The sequence below is a fragment of the Ornithorhynchus anatinus genome, chromosome 1, assembly GCF_004115215.2.
Source record: "Ornithorhynchus anatinus isolate Pmale09 chromosome 1, mOrnAna1.pri.v4, whole genome shotgun sequence".
NCBI classification, from domain to species: Eukaryota; Metazoa; Chordata; class Mammalia; order Monotremata; family Ornithorhynchidae; genus Ornithorhynchus; species Ornithorhynchus anatinus.
In genome coordinates, this window is record NC_041728.1 from 131124993 (window position 1) to 131142175 (window position 17183).

Here is a 17183-nt window from a genome sequence, read left to right on the forward strand (position 1 = left end):
TCCCTCATTTGTAACATGGGGATTAACTGTGAGCCTCACCTGGGTCAACCCGATTAGCCTGTCTCTCCCCCAGCGCTTAGAACAGTGCTCTGCACGTGGTAAGCGCTTAACAAATACCAACATTATTATTATTATTCTTATTCTCTGGGCCTCAGTTACCTCATCTGTAAAATGGGGATTGCCTGTGAGCCTTACGTGGGACAACCTGATTTCCCTGTATCTACCCCAGTGCTTAGATCAGTGCTGTGCGCATAGTAAGCGCTTAACAAATACCAACGAACAGCAGCGTTATTGTTATGGGAAGCAGTGTGGCTCAGCGGAAAGAGCACGGGCTTTGGAGTCAGAGGTCATGAGTTCGAATGCCGGCTCGGCCACCTGTCATCTGTGTGACCGTGGGCGAGTCACTTCGCTTCTCTGTGCCTCGGTCCCCTCATCTGTAAAATGGGGATGAAGACCGGGAGCCCCACGTGGGACGGCCTGATTCCCCTGTGTCTACCCCAGCGCTCAGAACGGTGCTCGGCACACAGTAAGCGCTTAACGGATACCGACATTATTATTCTAATCCCGGCTCCTCCACTTGTCTCTTGTGTGACCTTGGACAAGTCACTTCACTTCTTCATCTGTAAAAGGGGGACCGAGACCGTGAGCCCCACATGGGACGGGGCCCGTGTCCAACTCGATTAGCCTGCATCCACTCCAGCGCTTAGTACAGTGCCTGGCACGTAGTAAGCGCTTAACAGATACCATAATTATTGCTCTTATTATTATATTCTCCGTGGTATTTCAGCCTTATACCTTCACGACCGCAACAACCTAGCGGCCAGATCGGGTGTAGTGTGGGAGTGATTTTTTCTTTTAGCAGAAAGGAAATCCTAACTCTGTTATCTTCTTTCTTAATTTGGGAATGGGCGGGACTGAACAGCCAACAAGGACAGCCTGCCCGAGCTAACGGCAGCCCAGAAGAACAAACTGAAGCACCTGACCATTGTGAGTTTGGCGGCGCGGATGAAGGTACGGTCCCAGACCCTCCCTGGACCCCACTTTCTCTCAGGAGTTTTGCAGCCGGGGGAGGCGGCTGCACCGTCCGGTTCTTTCTTCGTCCCGCCTGACTTCTTGTCCGCGGGGGAGCCGTCCGGCTCCCCTCGGGCAGATAGATTTTTCGGTTCAGAGAAGCGGCACGGCTCGCCGGATAGGGCCCGGGGAGAGTCGTGGGTTCTGATCCCGGCTCCGCCACTTGTCCGCTGTGGACAAGTCACTTCACTTCTCTGGGCCTCAGTTACCTCATCTGTCAAATGGGGATCAAGACCGTGAGCCCCGTGTGGGACGGGGACTCTGACCAGCCCACCCCAGCGCTTAGAACGGTGTCTGGCACGTAGTAAGCACTAAGCAAATACCGTAATCATTTTTTTTTATTATTATTATTTTTCCGGCTATACCCTTTTCCGTCCGTATACCCTCTGCAGTATCCGTCCCCCGGCGTCCCACCCGCAGGTTTAGTTCTTTTGTGTCAGATCCCCTCTCTCTCGGGTAGAGAGAAGGCAAAAAAGGAGCTCTGGTGGGATCGTCCGCCCGAGTTGGGAGCCGCACCCGGGGTCCTCGGTCGGGCACGGCCCGCGGTCCCGCGGCTTCTGGTCGAGGTCGGGAATGCCCATCGTGACCTACCGCTCTGAGAAGGGGACCTTTGCGGAGGAGGGAAACTTCTAAGACTGTACGATCGGCCCCCCCTCCGAAACCCCTTCTCCTGGCACCGCCGCCGGCCCCTTCCGCGTCGCGCGGATAGGCCGGCGTTCATTTTCCGCCCCCTCTTTTACCTTGATTAATTACGATATTAATCAAGGGATGGATCCGAGTACCTGGATCACCCGTGACCGTCCGCCGGTGCTAACCCTGACCGAATCGCAGCTTGGGGCCTTGCGGGACCAGGCCGGGCAGTGGAACCCGTGGCTTCCTCTCCTCCCCAGCCCTGCTTTTTGGGAGTCGCTGGTTCCTTTTTAACGGTCTCCCTCCCCCCGCCGACCCACACCGAAGGCCCCGCAGCATCAAGGCTTCCTGATAGAGTAAGGCAAGAGGTCGGCGGGGAAAGTCAGATTCATTCAGTGGTATTCATTGAGCGCCTGCAGTGTGCAGAGCACTGTACTGAGCGCTTGGAAAGTACAATCTGGCAATCAAGAGAGACAAGCCCTGCCCACGCTGGGGTTACAGTCTAGAAGGGGGGAGAAGATATTCATTCATCCATTCAATAGTATTTATTGAGCGCTTTCTATGTGCAGAGCACTGGACTAAGCGCTTGGAATGGACAAATCGGTAGCAGAGACAGTCCCCGCCCTCTGACGGGCTCACGGTCTAATCGGGGGGAGACGGACGGACAAGAACAATAGCAATAAATAGAATCGAGGGGATGAACATCTCATTAAAACAATAGCAAAGAAATAGAATCAAGGTGATGTACATCTCATTAACAAAATACGGAGGGTAATGAAAAAATTATATTCTGGCTCTGTATTTGAAAGAACCACAAATCGAGGTTGCTTTCACATTTCATTACGTATGTGATTGGCTTTTTCCTCAGCTAGGTCTTCAATAATAATCGTGCTGTTTGTTAAGTGATTACTTTATGCCCAACACCGGGTAGATACATTCATTCATTCACTCAATAGTATTTATTGAGCGCTTACTATGTGCGGAGCACTGTCCTAAGCGCTTGGAATGAACAAGTCGGCAACAGATAGAGACGGTCCCTGCCGTTTGACGGGCTCACGGTCTAACCGGGGAATAGGCATCGATATAAGTAAGTAGAATTATAGATATACACATATATACGTAAATGCTGTGGGACGGGGAGAGGTGGGGAAGAGCAAAGGGAGCGAGTCGAGGTGACGCGGAAAGGAGGGCGGGCGGGCACAGAGAGAAGGTTATCGGCGGCAGAGGAGCGGAGCGTGCGGGCTGGGCTGTAGGAGGAGAGAAGGGAGGTGAGGTAGGAGGGGGCAAGGGGATGGAGAACTTTGAAGCCAAGAGGGAGGAGTTTTTGTCTGATATGGAGGTTGATAGGCAGCCGCTGGAGATCTTTGAGGAGGGAGGTGACATGCCCTGAACGTTTCTGTAAAAAGATAATCCGGTCAGCAGAGTGAAGTATGGACTGAAGTGGGGAGAGGCAGGAGGTTGGGAGGTCGGAAAGGAGGCCGACGCAGTAATCCAGTCAGGATAGGTGATGATGATGATGATGATGATGATGATGATGATGATGACAGTATTCGTTAAGCGTTTACTATGCGCCAAGCACTGTTCGAAGCACTGGGATAGATACAAGGAAATCAGCTTGTCCCACGTTGGGGTCACGGTCTCCATCCCCATTTTCCAGATGAGGTAACTGAGGCACGGAGAAGTGAAGCGACTTGCCCAGAGTCACACAACTGACCAGCGGCGGAGCCGGGATTAGAACCACGACCTCTGACTCCCAAGCCCGGGCTCTTTCCGTTAAGTTGGGTTATTGTGAGATGGAGGGCTAGGGTTCGGCTTAGGGCCCTTGTTAGGGTCACGGTCAGGATTAGGATTCTGGTTAGGGTCAGGACTAGGCATAGGGTGAGAGCGTGGCCAAGAGCTAAGGTTAGGGTTATGGTGAGGTGTAGATTTAGGGTTAGTTTGAGGATTAGGGTTAAGGCTGGACCTAGGGTGAGGATTGACAGCTTAGAAGCCAAAGGCCCCACCACCCTCAGGGTCTCTTGTCCGGAGCTGACGGGTTGTCTGGGGGCTTCTCAGTCTCTCTCTCGACCCATCCCCCTTAGCTGCCGGGTCCGGACGCTCCATCCTCCTTCACGGGCAAGAACGGTGCCCGAACGGCGGGGCTCTCCGAGGCGTCCTCCCTCCCGAGTCCCCGGGTCGCCCGCGGCCCCGCAGCGGGTTTTCCGTAACGTGGGGTGTCGCCTCTTGCAGTGCATCCCTTACTCGGTTCTGCTGAAGGACCTGGAGATGCGGAACCTCCGGGAGTTAGAGGACCTGATCATCGAGGCCGTCTACACCGACATCATCCAGGGCAAGCTGGACCAGCGCAACCAGCTCCTGGAGGTGGATTTCTGCATCGGCCGCGACATCCAGAAGAAGGACATCAGCAACATCGTCAAGACCTTGCAGGAATGGTGAGACGAGAGGTGGATACCGGTGGAGCTGAGGGAGCCGGGGGGAGCGGTTTTCGGTGAAAGGAGTCCCTCCCTCCTGACCGAGATTCCCCCTTCGCAAGCGAACTCGGTTTCCTTACGTACCCGAGGCCCCAGACCCGCTCCTGTGGGTTTCTGGTTTTCCGGGCTTAGTGGCCAGAGTTGCCTTGGGAGAGGAAAGAAGCCCTTCCTTCCTGGAACTGCAAGTCCTGCCTGATCTCGAGAGTCGGGATTCCCCAAGGTATACGCAGACCGGGAGAGGACCTCCGAGCTCCGTGATGAGAGAGCGTGCTTCTTTAGCTTTTCCGGCCCCCGTTTCCCCGTCGGTACGCCGGGACAACTCGTATCGCCCGAGTGACCGAGTTTAGCGACTCAAATCCAGAGCGCTCTTTAAGGATGGTCTAGAAGTGGAGGAAGGCACTTACGGTCCTGTGGACCGTGAGCTCGTTGGGGGCGGGGAACGTGTCTGGTGCGCTGTACTCTCCCAAGCGCTTCGTACAGTGTTCTGCACGCGGTATGTGCCCAGTAAATGTGACTGACTGGTTTCAGGACCGTCCAGTGACCCTGCTTGATTCCCACCCGTACCGCCACTCAGAAAAATAGCTTACTGTCACCATCCAGTTCAGGACCAAATCCTCCGATGGTGAAAGCCACGGGAAATCTCCCGTCGCCTCCAGACTGCCTCCCGTCGTGGCGACGGGGGCACTGACGCCAGCGCATCCTGCCAGTTAGAGTGTAGAGAGAACCCCGCGGTCCGGGAAGCCTCACATGCCACCTCATCACATCCGTAGTATGGGACGGACAAGAGAAATCCCCCTTCGGCGAAGCTCGAGGAGGCTAACCGTTCGGGAGTATTTGTCGAGCGCTTACCTTGTGCAAAGCACCGTGCTGAGCGCTTGGGAGAGTACGCTGTATCGACCGACACATTCCCGCCCACAGTGAGCTCACGGCCTAGAGGGGGAAGACGGGCATTAATATAAATACATAAATGGATTCGATAAATAAATATGCGCTGTGGGGGCGGGAGGGAGGGACGAACGAAGGAGCAAGCAAGAGCGGCGCAGAGAGGAGTGGGAGGAGAGGAGGGCTTAGGGGAGCCCTGGAGTGCACTGGGTCTCCTGTACTTAATATTCAACATTCATCCAATAGTATTTATTGAGCGCTTACTATGTGCAGAGCACTGTACTAAGCGCTTGGAATGGACAAATCGGGAACAGAGACAGTCCCCGCCCTTTGACGGGCTTACGGTCTAATCGGGGGAGACTGACAGACGAGAACGATGGCGATAAATAGAATCAAGATTCTTAATCTTATTACTTAATAATAATGTTGGTATTTTTTAAGGGCTTAGTATGTGCCGAGCACCGTTCTGAGCGCCGGGGTAGACACGGGGTCATCAGGTTGTCCCACGTGGGGCTCACAGTCTTAATCCCCATTTTCCAGATGTGGTAACCGAGGCACCGAGAAGTTGTGACTTGCCCAGAGTCACCCTGCTGGCAGGTGGCGGAGCCGGGATTAGAACCCATGACCCCTGACTCCTAAGCCCGTGCTGTTTCCACTGAGCCACGCTGCTTCTCTACTCGGCCAATCGATCGGTCCTATTTATCGAGCACTTATCGTGTGCAGAGTACTGTACCTTCGAGCCCTGGGAGGGCGCAGTACGGACCGAGTCGGCGGGCCCATTCCCCGCCCACGGCGAGCTTGCTTTCCGCATCGTAGGCCCAGGCGAGAACATATCTGATCTTCAGGGCCTGGATGGTGGTCGAAGCCGGCTACCGGAGTAGCCCGACGGGGGCTAGTCGTAGACCCGATTTGGGGCCTCTCGGTAAAGAAGAAGGTTGTGTGGACAGCAGTCCCCCCGGGCTCCCTTCTGGAGGAGGGAAGACTGCATCCGTGCGGCGGCCTCTCTGTAGTCACTGGGGATCCGAGTGCTTTGCGCGCAGTAAGCGCTCAATAAATCCAACGGAACGAGCGAACGGAAGTGTCGGCCTCCCTTAGGAGGCCCGGTGGCAAGAGCCCGGGCCGGGGAGTCGGAGGACGCGGGTTCTCATCCCGGCTCCGCCGCTCGTCTGCTGCGTGACCTGGGGCCAGTCACTCCACTTCTCTGTGCCTCGGTTACCTCACCTGTAAAACGGGGATTAGCCGTGAGCCTCACGTGGGACAACCCGATGACCCCGCATCTCCCCCAGCGCTTAGAACGGCGCTCTGCACATAGTAAGCGCTTAACAAATACCGACGTTATCATTATCCTCTGGACCTCGGTCACCTCATCCGGGGCAGCCCGGTTAGCGTGTGTCGACCCCCGCGCTTCGAACGGTGCCCGGCACCTAGTAAGCGCTTAACAGATCCCATCACGATCGGTGATTATCATCCAGAGGGCCAGAGCCCGGAGGGCCAAGTCGGGGCGTCGGGCCGAGACCCGGTCCGTCCGGCGGGGGCCCAGGTGAAGCCCGGCCGGACCCCGACGTTCTGGCCCGTCCAGTCATTCGATCGTATCTATTGAGCGCTCACTGTGCGCAGAGCACCGCACCAAGCGCTCGGAACACACGGTCCGGCGACAGATCCGCCGGGGTGTTCCGCTGGGGGACGGCGGGGGGGGGGGGGGTACCCGCAAGTGGAAGGGCGCTTCGGAGCCCGGAAGCGACTCCGGGCTCGGGGTCCCCTCTCCCCGACCCCGTGCCTTGCAGGTGCGACGGCTGTGAAGCGGTTCTGTTAGGAATCGAGCAGCAGGTGTTGAGAGCCAATCAGTACAAAGAGAACCACAACAGGACCCAGCAGCAGGTAGAGACGGAGGTACGTACGGCGCGCGACGGCCCGGCCGCCTTTCCCTTGGCCGTCTCCCGGAGTCGACCGTGGGGCCGGGGCGAAGGGACTCGTCGGTTGAGGATCGATCGGTCAGTGGATGGTATTTATGGAGCTGTGGGGAGCCCAGAGCGTGACAGAATTCACGGGCGCGTTCCCCGCCCCTAACGAGCTTGAAGCGGCGCGGCGCGGCGGAAAGAGCCCGGGCTCGGGAGTCAGAGGTCGCGGGTTCTAATCCCGCCCCGCCGCCGGTCGGCTGTGTGACTCGGGGCCAGTCACGTCACTTCTCCGGGCCTCGGTTCCCGCGTCTGGAAAATGGGGATGAAGACCGCGAGCCCCACGTGGGAACACCCGATCACCTGGTGTCCCCCCCCAGCGCTTAGAACAGTGCTTGGCGCATAGCGCTTAGCAAATACCACCGTTATTATTACGGTCTAGACGGGGAGACGGACGTTGATAGAAGTAAAGACGAAGTCCTCAGGGTAGAGAGCCGCCCATCTCTGGCTGCTCCCGGGACCGGTGCCGACGAACTAACTAGCAGTACAGAAAGGCTGGGGATGTGGATGGAATCCCTGCCCTTTAGGGCCAGAAAAATAAGTTAAAATGAAGTTGCAGGTGCTGAGAGCTCACCTCCTCCAAGAGGCCTTCCCAGACTGAGCTTTCCCTTTTCCCTCTGCTCCCTCTGCTGCCCCTTCACCTCCCCTCAGCTAAGCCCCTTTCCCCCCCCCCTTCCCTCTGCTCCTCCCCCTCTCCCTTCCCCTCCCCTCCGCGCTGTGCTCGTCTGCCCAACTGTATAGATTCTTATTACCCTATTTATTTTGTTAATGAGATGTCCATCCCCCCGATTCTATTTATTGCTATTGTTCTCGTCCGTCCGTCTCCCCCGATTAGACCGAAAGCCCGTCAGTGGGCAGGGACCGTCTCTATCTGTTGCCGACCTGTCCATTGCAAGCGCTTAGTCCAGTGCTCCGCCCAGAGTAAGCGCTCAATAAATCCTATTGAATGAATGAATGATGAAGTCGTAGTATGTGTGGTGTCTCCTGACGACCAGCAGGGGGCAGCCGACCCCGGCTCCCGATGGCGTTTGTTAAGCGCTTACTCTGTGCAAAGCACTGTTCATCATTCATTCATTCAATAGTGTTTATTGAGCGCTGACTGTGTGCAGAGCACTGGACTGAGCGCTTGGAATGAACAAGTCGGCAACAGATAGAGACGGTCCCTGCCCTCTGACGGGCTTCCGGTCTAATCGGGGGAGACGGACGGACGAGAACGATGGCACTAAACAGCGTCGAGGGGAAGAACATCTCGTCAAAACAGTGGCAACTGAATAGAATCAAGGCGAAGTACGTTTCATTAACAAAATTCAGTCATATTCACTGAGCGCTGACCGTGTGCAGAGCACTGGACCGAGCGTTTGGAAAATAGAGTTCGGCAACGGATAGAGGCCGTCCCCGCCCAACGACGGGCTCATCCGCCCAAGCCACAGTTGTCCGAAACTCTGGCGGGGGTCCCGTCGTGCCGTAAAGGCTTCCCGGGCGGCCTGTGACCACTCTCCTTCCCCACGACTCTACTCTCGCCCGGGTTCCCTCTGTTGTGAATCTCTCAGGGAGGTTCATTCAGTGGTATTTACTGAGCGCTTACTGTGTGCAGAGCACCGTACTAAGCGCTTGGAATGGACAGTTCGGCAACAGATAGAGACGGTCCCTGCCCGATGACGGGAGGTGCAAGTCGCGAGAACCGGCGGGGCCTAGCGGATGGAGCACGGGCCCGGGAGCCGGAGGCCCGGGGTTCCGATCCCCGTCCCGCCAGTCGCCCGGGCAAGTCGCTTCACTTCTCTGCGCCTCGGCTCCCTCACCTGCAAAATGGGACCGTGAGCCCCCGGTGGGACAGGGATCCGTCGGACCCGATTAGCTCGTTTCCAGTCCGGTACCTGGCATGTGGTGAGCGCTCAATAAATATCCCGACAAAAGTCTACCCTGTGTTACAGGCGCTGCTGGCGCAGATTCTCCCACTTGAGAGCCGTGCTCACTGCACGCTTCCGTTGAGCCGCGTTATCTCTCCCCCCTCAGTGACTCCCGTGCCCTTTTCCCCCCACGACTCACACCTCCCTCCCTCCCGAAACCCCCGGTGCCCCCGCGTCCGCCTTCTCGCCCCCGTTGACTTCACCGACGACTCCGCTGCCGGATTGGACCCGGCAGGCGAGAGCTTCCCGACGTCACCCCCTCCTCTTCCCAGCTCTCTTCCTCCCTTAACATCCCCTTCTCCTTCCCTGGCAACTCTGAAGGGGAGATGTCCCGACTGCTCTCCAAATCCACACCCTAGGCCTCTGGCCCCATCCCCCCTCACCCCCGGAACACACTTGCACCCACTCGTTTTTCTCCCCCTCCCCGACCACCATCTTCGACCGCTCACGCTCTGGTGCTCCTTTCCTCTGCCTTCGAGCACGCTCATGCTTCCTCTGCGCTAAAAAAACCCCAAATCTCTGGATCTCACTGCACCCTCCGGCCGTCACCCCACCTTCCCGCTCGCATTCTCGTCTAAACCCCTCCGCCGTCTCCCGTCCCTCTCCTCCGATTCCCTTCTCGACCCTTTCCGAGCGACCGCGGCTGCATTCTCCCTGCCGGATGTAACTGACCCTACTTTATCCTGATCCCCCCTTGACCCCTCGGCTGCCCCTGCCACCGGGCGGCCCTCCCTTCCCGTGGAGATTCATTCGTCCGTTCATTCGGTTGTATTTATCGAGCGCTTGCCGTCTGCCGAGCGCCGTACCGAGCGCTCGGGAGAGTCCGGGACAGCACTAAATAGACCCCTTCCCCGCCCACAGCGAGCTTGCTACCCGGCCTGGGGTTCACTGATTCGGTTCTCTCCCGGGCCTCCTTTTCTTAACGGTATTCGGTGAGTCTTGGCTACGTGCCAGGCACTGTACTGAACGTTGAGGTAGAAATGAGCTCATCGGGTTGGACACAGTCCCTGTCCCACGTGAGGCTCAGTCTCAACCCCCATTTTACAGGTGAGGTGACGGAGGCCCAGAGAAGTGAAGCGACTCCCCCGCGGTCAACAGAGCAGACAACGATAATAACGATATTGGAATTTGTTAAGCGCTTACTACCTGCCGAGCGCCGTTCTGAGCGCTGGGGTGGAGACGGGGAAATGGGGTTGTCCCACGTGAGGCTCCCAGGCTTCATCCCCATTTACCGGACGAGGTCGCCGAGGCACCGAGAAGTCAAGCGGCCTGCCCGGATTCACACAGCTGACGGGCGGCGGAGCCGGGATTAGAGCCCGTGACCTCCGCCTCCTAAGCCCGGGCTCTTTTCCGCTGAGCCGCGCCGCTTCTCAAGCGGCGGAGGGAGGACGGGAACCCGGGTCCCCGTGAGTCCCCGGCCCCGGGGCGCGGTCCGTCGGGCCGCCCTGCTGGGGAGGAGGCCGAGCCCGCGGCGTGTCCCGTCCCCCTCCAGGTGACCAACATCAAGAAGACGCTCAAAGCCACCGCGTCGTCCTCGGCCCAGGAGATGGAGCAGCAGCTGGCGGAGCGGGAGTGCCCCCCTCACGCCGAACAGCGACAGCCCACCAAGAAGATGTCCAAAGTGAAAGGTCTCGTTTCCAGCCGCCACTAGGGCCGGCCGGGGGAGCGTCGGCGGGGACCGGGCCCGCCCACCGGGGAGGATCGCCACCTTCCTTCCGCCCTCCCTCTCCTCAGGCGGACCCAGGCGGGTCCGGCCCCGGCGAGACGCCGCCCCCGTTCCGGGGGCGTCCCCTCCGACACGGGTTGGGGGCCGCGGGCCGCCCCCGTTCCCTTCCCGCCCCCCTCGGGTCCCCCCCCTCGAAGGGCTCTTCTCCCCCGGGGGCCGGCCGGCGGCTCTCCCCGCCCCGGGGTCGCCCCGGCCCAACGCCCCGCTCCTTCGGGTCCGGGAGCCGGGAGGGAGCGATGGCCGCGGGGAAGGGCCCCTGACCCGGCCCGTGCGAGGGGGGCGGGCGGCCACCCCCCCCCCCCAACCCCGCTCAGCTCCGCGGCCCTCCACGGTAGAAAACGGGTCGGCGGCGACCTCTGGCTCGCCGGCCCCGGTGTTCGGTCTCCGTCCGGGAAGGACGTCCGGGCCCGGGTTGACCAAACCCTCAGACCTCTGCCTCTCGTCAACCCGGCTCGGACCTCCCGGCCGGAAGGCCGCAGCGGGCGCGGAGAGGGCCGCCGCCGGGGGGTCCGGGGGGGGGGGGGACCCTTCCCGCCCCCTCTTCGTCCCCGGGGTCTCGGAACACCCTCTCCGCCGGCGGCCGGGGCCGCCGGCCCGATCCCCCTCCTCCTGAAGCCTCCTCATCCCCCTCAGCTGCCCTGGGCGTGCGCGTGTGTGTGGAGGGGGGGAGATGGCGGCTTTTTGGGGGGCCAGAGGGGGGTTGTCTCCTCTAGCCGAAGGACTCGCCGCCGCCCCCCTCACCCTCGTCCCCCGCCCCCTCCCACCCGCCACTCCCTCCCTCGGCCGGGCGGCCCGGAAGCCCCGACGGGAAATGGACCCGATGAGCCTTTTTCTGAACTCGAACAATTTCAGGTCGTATTTTCAGCTTTTTTTTGTACGTCTTCTGATTCTAAGACATTTCAGCATTGGCTTTTTTTTTTTCCCCTTTTTTTTTGTCGGTTTTCCTCCTGCGTTGATATCTGTTACAGACTAACCACGGGTTGGTTTGAGGGGGGGGGGGGCGGGGGAGGGACTTGGAGGTTGGTTTTTTTTTTAAAGAGGGAGGTGGGGGAACTCTGTTGGGGGGTGGGGGGGCCCGACACGGAAATTAAAGATGCGAGTGGAAAAAGAAGCACACTTTAGAAAAAAAATAATAAAAAGGCCCATTTGACCCACGCGATTCTGTGGAGAGCTGGGGACGGAGGGATCTAGATGGGCCGCCGAGATCGGTTTCACTTCTCCGGAGGCCCGGACCCCTTGATCTTTAAACGCGGCCGGTTTCCGACCGGCCGGCCGTCACCAGCGGCTGAGCTTTGGCGACGGGTTTCGGCGGCGGCTCCCCGCGGCTCCCCACGTTCGGTGAACGGAATTCTCCCCGGAGCAGTTGAGTGGCCCGGGGAACGCCTGCCGGTAGCCTTGAACCCAGCCCGGACCACCACCCTCGCCAACCCCGCCGGCGCGCTCCACCTCGCTTCCATCCCCGGGCCTACCCTCGCTCCTTGCCGAAACGCGCGCGTTCTCAGGGAAGACCCGAAGGTTCAAGGAGTCCCATCTCTAGTCTCTCCTCCCCCCGGCCCGCACACGCCTTTAGTCCTTCACCCGACCCCCGTCGGCCTCAACCGACCCCCCGCCGAGCATTCTGCGGTGCCGGAGAGACCGCCCGCTCCCGCTCCTCTGCTCGGCGCTCCCCTCTCGGTGGCTTTCGCGCCTTCCACCGTGGACTGGTGTTAAAAGAGCGTCGGCTTTAGGGAGTCAGAGGACCTGGATTCCGATCCCGGCTCCGCCGCTCACCCGCCGTGGGGACCTTCCCTTCTCTGGGCCTCGGTCTCCTCATCTGTAAAAAGGGGGTTCCCTGCCTACTTCCCCCTCCTACGTAGACTGTGAACCCTGCCCGGGAGAGGGACCGCGTCCAACCTGATGAACTCGTATCCTCCACGGTGCTTAGAGCAGTGCTCGACCTAAAAGCGTTCAACAGACGCAGTGACGATAATGGTAATGATCCAGTCGGCTCCGAGACCTCCTGAGCTGTCGTGCTTCCCCACGTAAGACCAACCGGACGGGCGACCCGACCGTGACCCAGCGACCCGGGGCCAGAACCTCCACCTCTGTGTGACCCGAGGCGTCACTTGCCGCTCTCCACCGGGCCGCCCTCTAGACGGCGGGCCCGGCCGAACGAGCTCCCCGGGGATTCGGGCGATGCCAGCGGACGCGAGGTAGAAGAGACGCTTCCGGCAAAGCACGTCCTGCGCAAGCGGGACCTCGGGGCCTCCTGCCGCCGGATGGGAGCTGGGCGTGTGGACGCCCGGGGCGGGATCGCGGTGACTTCCAGAACTGGGCAGACGGCCTCGAAACGAAGAATTTCTGCCCCTCGTCAAAGTCGCGTGGATATCATCGTGACCCATCTGAATCGGCGGCATTTACCCGGTGCTCACTGGGCGCGAGGCACCTGGGGGAGTAGGGTCGGTCCAACGGGGTCGGTAGGTACGTCCCCCGCCCGGAACGCACGAAAGGGTCTCGAGCCCCACCGAAGGGGTGGCGACGATATTTCAGCGTTTCCGGTGCCCCCCGCGAAAGTCTGCCCCTCCTGCGTCGACGTGGCGCCTGTCCCGACTGTCAAAGTCACGTGCGTCAGCCACGGAAGATTACAGAGCACTTGGCCCTGAGGGCCCACGCCCATCGAGATCTACAAGCACGGAGGGGTCACCCCATTTCAACAGAAGCAGCGTGGCTCAGGGGCAAGAGCCCGGGCTTGGGAGTCAGAGGTCGTGGGTTCTAATCCCGACTCCCCCACTTGTCTGCTGGGTGACCTTGGGCAAGCCACTTCACTTGTCTGGGCTTCAGTTAAAATGGAGGTTAAGACTGTGAGCCCCACATGGGATGACCTGCTCACCTTGTATCTTCCCCGGGACTTAGCGCTTGGCACGTAGAAAGCGCTTAACAAATGCCGTTATTATTATAAATCAACACGTGCTAAGCTTTACTTGGAACACTCTGGAAATGCCACTGACATCGTTCTCTTTTCTGCTTTGGGGGATTTTTTTAATGGTATTTGTTAAGGGCTTACTATGTGTCAAGCACCGTATTAAACACTGGGATAAATACAAGGTAGGTCGGACACAGTCCCTGTCCTACCTGGGGCTCGCTGTCTTAAACCCCATTTTACAGATGAGGTAACAGGTCCAGAGAAACTAAGTGACTCACCCAAGGTCACACAGCAAACAGTTGGCGGAGCCGGGATTAGAACCCAGGTCCCCCGACTCCCGGGCCCGGGCTGTATTCACTACAAACTTCATCCACTACAAGTCACACTGTGGTGACGAGTCAGATTTCGGGAATTTTCAAGTCACCTCTCTCCATTGCCGGCCAGATCTTAGAGTTTTTCGCAGATCGACCACTGAAAAATATCGCTAATCAAACACCCTCGGAATCACAGCGTGGCTTCATTTCACGGCGGAGTGGCCCAAGCGGACCTCTTCGCAGCACGTGACGTAGAGGAAAAGTTACACGGGGCAGCCCCCGAGACCCCTAAAAAGGTGTCACAGACTCTACGAAAGCATTCGTGGTGGTAAATTCGGGGGCCCTGAAAAATTCATTAAGATTCTGAGACTGCTTCCGACGGCGTGGCTGCCCTCGTCGGAGCTGACGGCGTCCTGTCCGACTCGGTCGCAGGAGTCGGAAAACGCTTCCGCTCTTCCGGGAAACCATTCCCGCTCGACGGCCTTCAAGCATCATCCCAGATCAGGGAGACGGCCTTTCCAAGATTACTTTATCGAGGTGATTGCCGCTTACGGGCACCCACCCAAGAAGACATGCAGGTAAATTAAAACACTTCACCAAATCAGCCAAATTGTCACCATCGTCGTCAATGGTATTTAGTGATGATATAAAAAGTTATTTGTTATCCAACAGACAATTACTGTCCCCCTCTTTCAAAGCCTTATTTTTTAATTTAGTTTTTTTTTTTTGGTATGGTATTTGTTAAGCGCTTACTATGTGCCCGGCACTGTTCTAAGCGCTGGGGTAGATACGAGCTAATCAGGTTGGAGACGGGTCCCTGTCCCACGCAGGGCTCACAGTCTTATTCCCCATTTTGCAGATAAGGGAACCGAGGCACAGAGAAGTGAAGTGACTTGCCCAAGGTTGACTTGCCCTAACACTTGAACTCTCCCAAGGACTTAGATCAGCGTTCTGCCCATAGTTGCTCAGTAAATGCTGGTGATAAGTGGGAAGAGGCATGGCCCGTTTAGACTGTGAGCCCGTCGTTGGGCAGGGATGGTCTCTATCTGTTGCCGAATCGTACATTCCAAACGCTTAGTACAGTGCTCTGCGCACAGTAAGCGCTCAATAAATACGATTGAATGATAGAGATAAGGCCCGGGGGTTAGAAGGACCTGGGTTCTAATCCTGGCTCCGCCGATTCTCTGCTGCGTGACCTTGGGCAAGTCACTTCATTTCTCTGGGCCTCAGTTCCCTCATCTGGAAAATGGGGATTAAGAGTGTGAACCCTACGTGGGACGGGGACTGTGTCCAACTTGACCAGCTTGTAAACATCCCAGGGCTTAGAACAGTACTTGATGCGAAGGGCTGGTCACGTTGACACCTGATACATTGGAGAAACAGCGTGGCTCAGTGGAAAGAGCCCGGGCTTGGGAGTCAGAGGTCGTGGGTTCTAATCCTGGCTCCGCCACTTATCGGCTGTGTGACTTTGGGTAACTCACTTAACCTTTCTGAACCTCGCTTACCTCATCAGGAAAATGGGGATTAAGATCGCGAGCCTTGCGTGGGACGACCTGATGACTCTGTATCTCCCCCGGCGCTTAGAACAGTGCTTGGCACACAGTAAGCGCTTAAAAGACACCATTGTTGTTATTATTATAATAAGCGCTTAGCAAAGACCATCATTATTCTTAGTAGTGATCGATTGACACATTTAGGGGATGAGGGGTGAAAGGAGAGCCAGAGCGGCGGAAGGGACAATCACAAGAGAACAATGTTGGTAAAACTAAGGTTAGAAATTCCAGGAGGAAGGAAGTGGACAGTAAAGGCCATGGAAGCAGAGTGGCCTAGTGGATAGAGCATGGGCCTGGGAGGCTGAAGGTTGTGGGTTCTAATTCCAACCCCGCCACCAGTCTACCCTGTGACTTTGGGCAAGGCACTTCACTTCTCTGGGCCTCAGTTCCCTCATCTGTAAAATGGGGATTAAGACGGTGAGCCCCATGTGGGACAGGGACTGGGTCCAACCCGCTCCACTTGGATCCACCCCAGTGCTTGGCACATAGACTGTAAGCCCGTCAATGGGCAGGGACCGTCTCTATTGCCGATTTGTCCATTCCAAGCGCTTAGTACAGTGCTCTGCACATAGTAAGTGCTCAATAAATACTATTGAATGAATGGTTAAGCACTTAACGCATACCATCATTAGTTATTATTGATCAGAAATGGGAAGCAGCATGACCTAGCGGCAAGAGCATAGGCTTGGAGGTCAGAGGACACGGGTTCTAATCCCGCCTCTGCCATTTGTCTGCTGTGTGACCTTGGGCAAGTCATTTCAGTTCTCTGGGCCTCAGTCACCTCATCTGTAAAATGGGGATGAGGACTGTGAGCCCCACGTGGGTCAACCTGATTACCTTGTGTCTACCTCGGGGCTTAGAACAGTGTTTGGCATGTAGTAAATGCTTAATAAATGCTATAATAATTACAGAGCGCCGCCGCCTAATAAGAGTGCCGGTATTTGTTAAGCGCTTACTATGTGCCGAGCACTGTTCTAAGCGCTGGGGGAGATACAGGGTCACCAGGTGGTCCCACGTGAGGCTCACGGTTAATCCCCATTTTCCAGATGAGGGAACTGAGGCCCGGAGTAGTGAAGTGACTCGCCCACGGTCACCCAGCTCAGGCGGGATCCGAACCCCTGACCTCTGACTCCCAAGCCCGGGCTCTTTCCCCTGAGCCACGCTGCTTCCTAACAACAATAATGATAACCCCTTAAAACCCAGCTAAATTTCTGAAAACAACCACCACCGGGTGGAAGCTCAGAAGAACTGTACGAAAATGAACGTCTGCTTTTCGAACCCCAAAATCAGGGGAGAGCGCGAACGTCGCCCCCCCCCCACCCCCTTAGATGACGCAGTCGAATCTCCCGCTTTTGGGGAATTGTCAGGGGTCAGCGCGGGCACGGGGCAAAGCAGTGCACGAGCCTCAGCCTGGGAAAACCACCTAGGGGATCCGGGCCTCTCCTCAGCCACATGAGTCTGGCTCCCCTTTCCCCACCCCGGCACGGCACGCTCTTCACACGCCACCGCCTACGCCGGGGCAGCCGGCTCCTCGGTCCACGGAACGGCCTGTCCGGCCTCATCGAGAATGGAACCGAGACCTCCAAGATGAAGCGGAGGGAGAAAAGGCCCTCGGAACGGTGCTTGGCACGTGGTCAGCGCTTAACGGATACCGTGATTATTACTTAAAAGGGGAGGAGAGGCTTCCCAGGAGGCCAGCTCGTCTCCAAATCGCGGGGGTCGCTGGTGGCGGCCCCGACCCCGCCGCTCCTCCGTGCGGGCCGCCCTCGATT

The 17183-nt window shown here is 57.9% G+C and overlaps 1 protein-coding gene and 1 pseudogene across 3 annotated transcripts in view; one reads left to right on the forward strand and one right to left on the reverse strand.

The window, feature by feature from the left end:
- Nucleotides 1–10765, forward strand: part of COPS7B (COP9 signalosome subunit 7B) — a 28917-nt gene extending 18152 nt beyond the window's left edge. For 2 of the 3 annotated variants that reach the window (XM_029074156.2, XM_029074149.2), the window contains exons 4-7: nt 923–1011; nt 3931–4133; nt 6839–6944; nt 10409–10765. In XM_029074156.2, the coding sequence (XP_028929989.1) occupies nt 923–1011; nt 3931–4133; nt 6839–6944; nt 10409–10567 (557 nt within the window). In that variant the 3' untranslated portion in view covers nt 10568–10765. The remainder of the gene's footprint in view (nt 1–922; nt 1012–3930; nt 4134–6838; nt 6945–10408) is intronic. The other variant, XM_039912940.1, reaches the window with a different exon arrangement.
- Nucleotides 10766–16698: 5933 nt separating this feature from the next.
- On the reverse strand, nt 16699–16871 carry LOC114816902 (annotated as a pseudogene).
- Between the last annotated feature and the right edge of the window lie 312 nt (nt 16872–17183).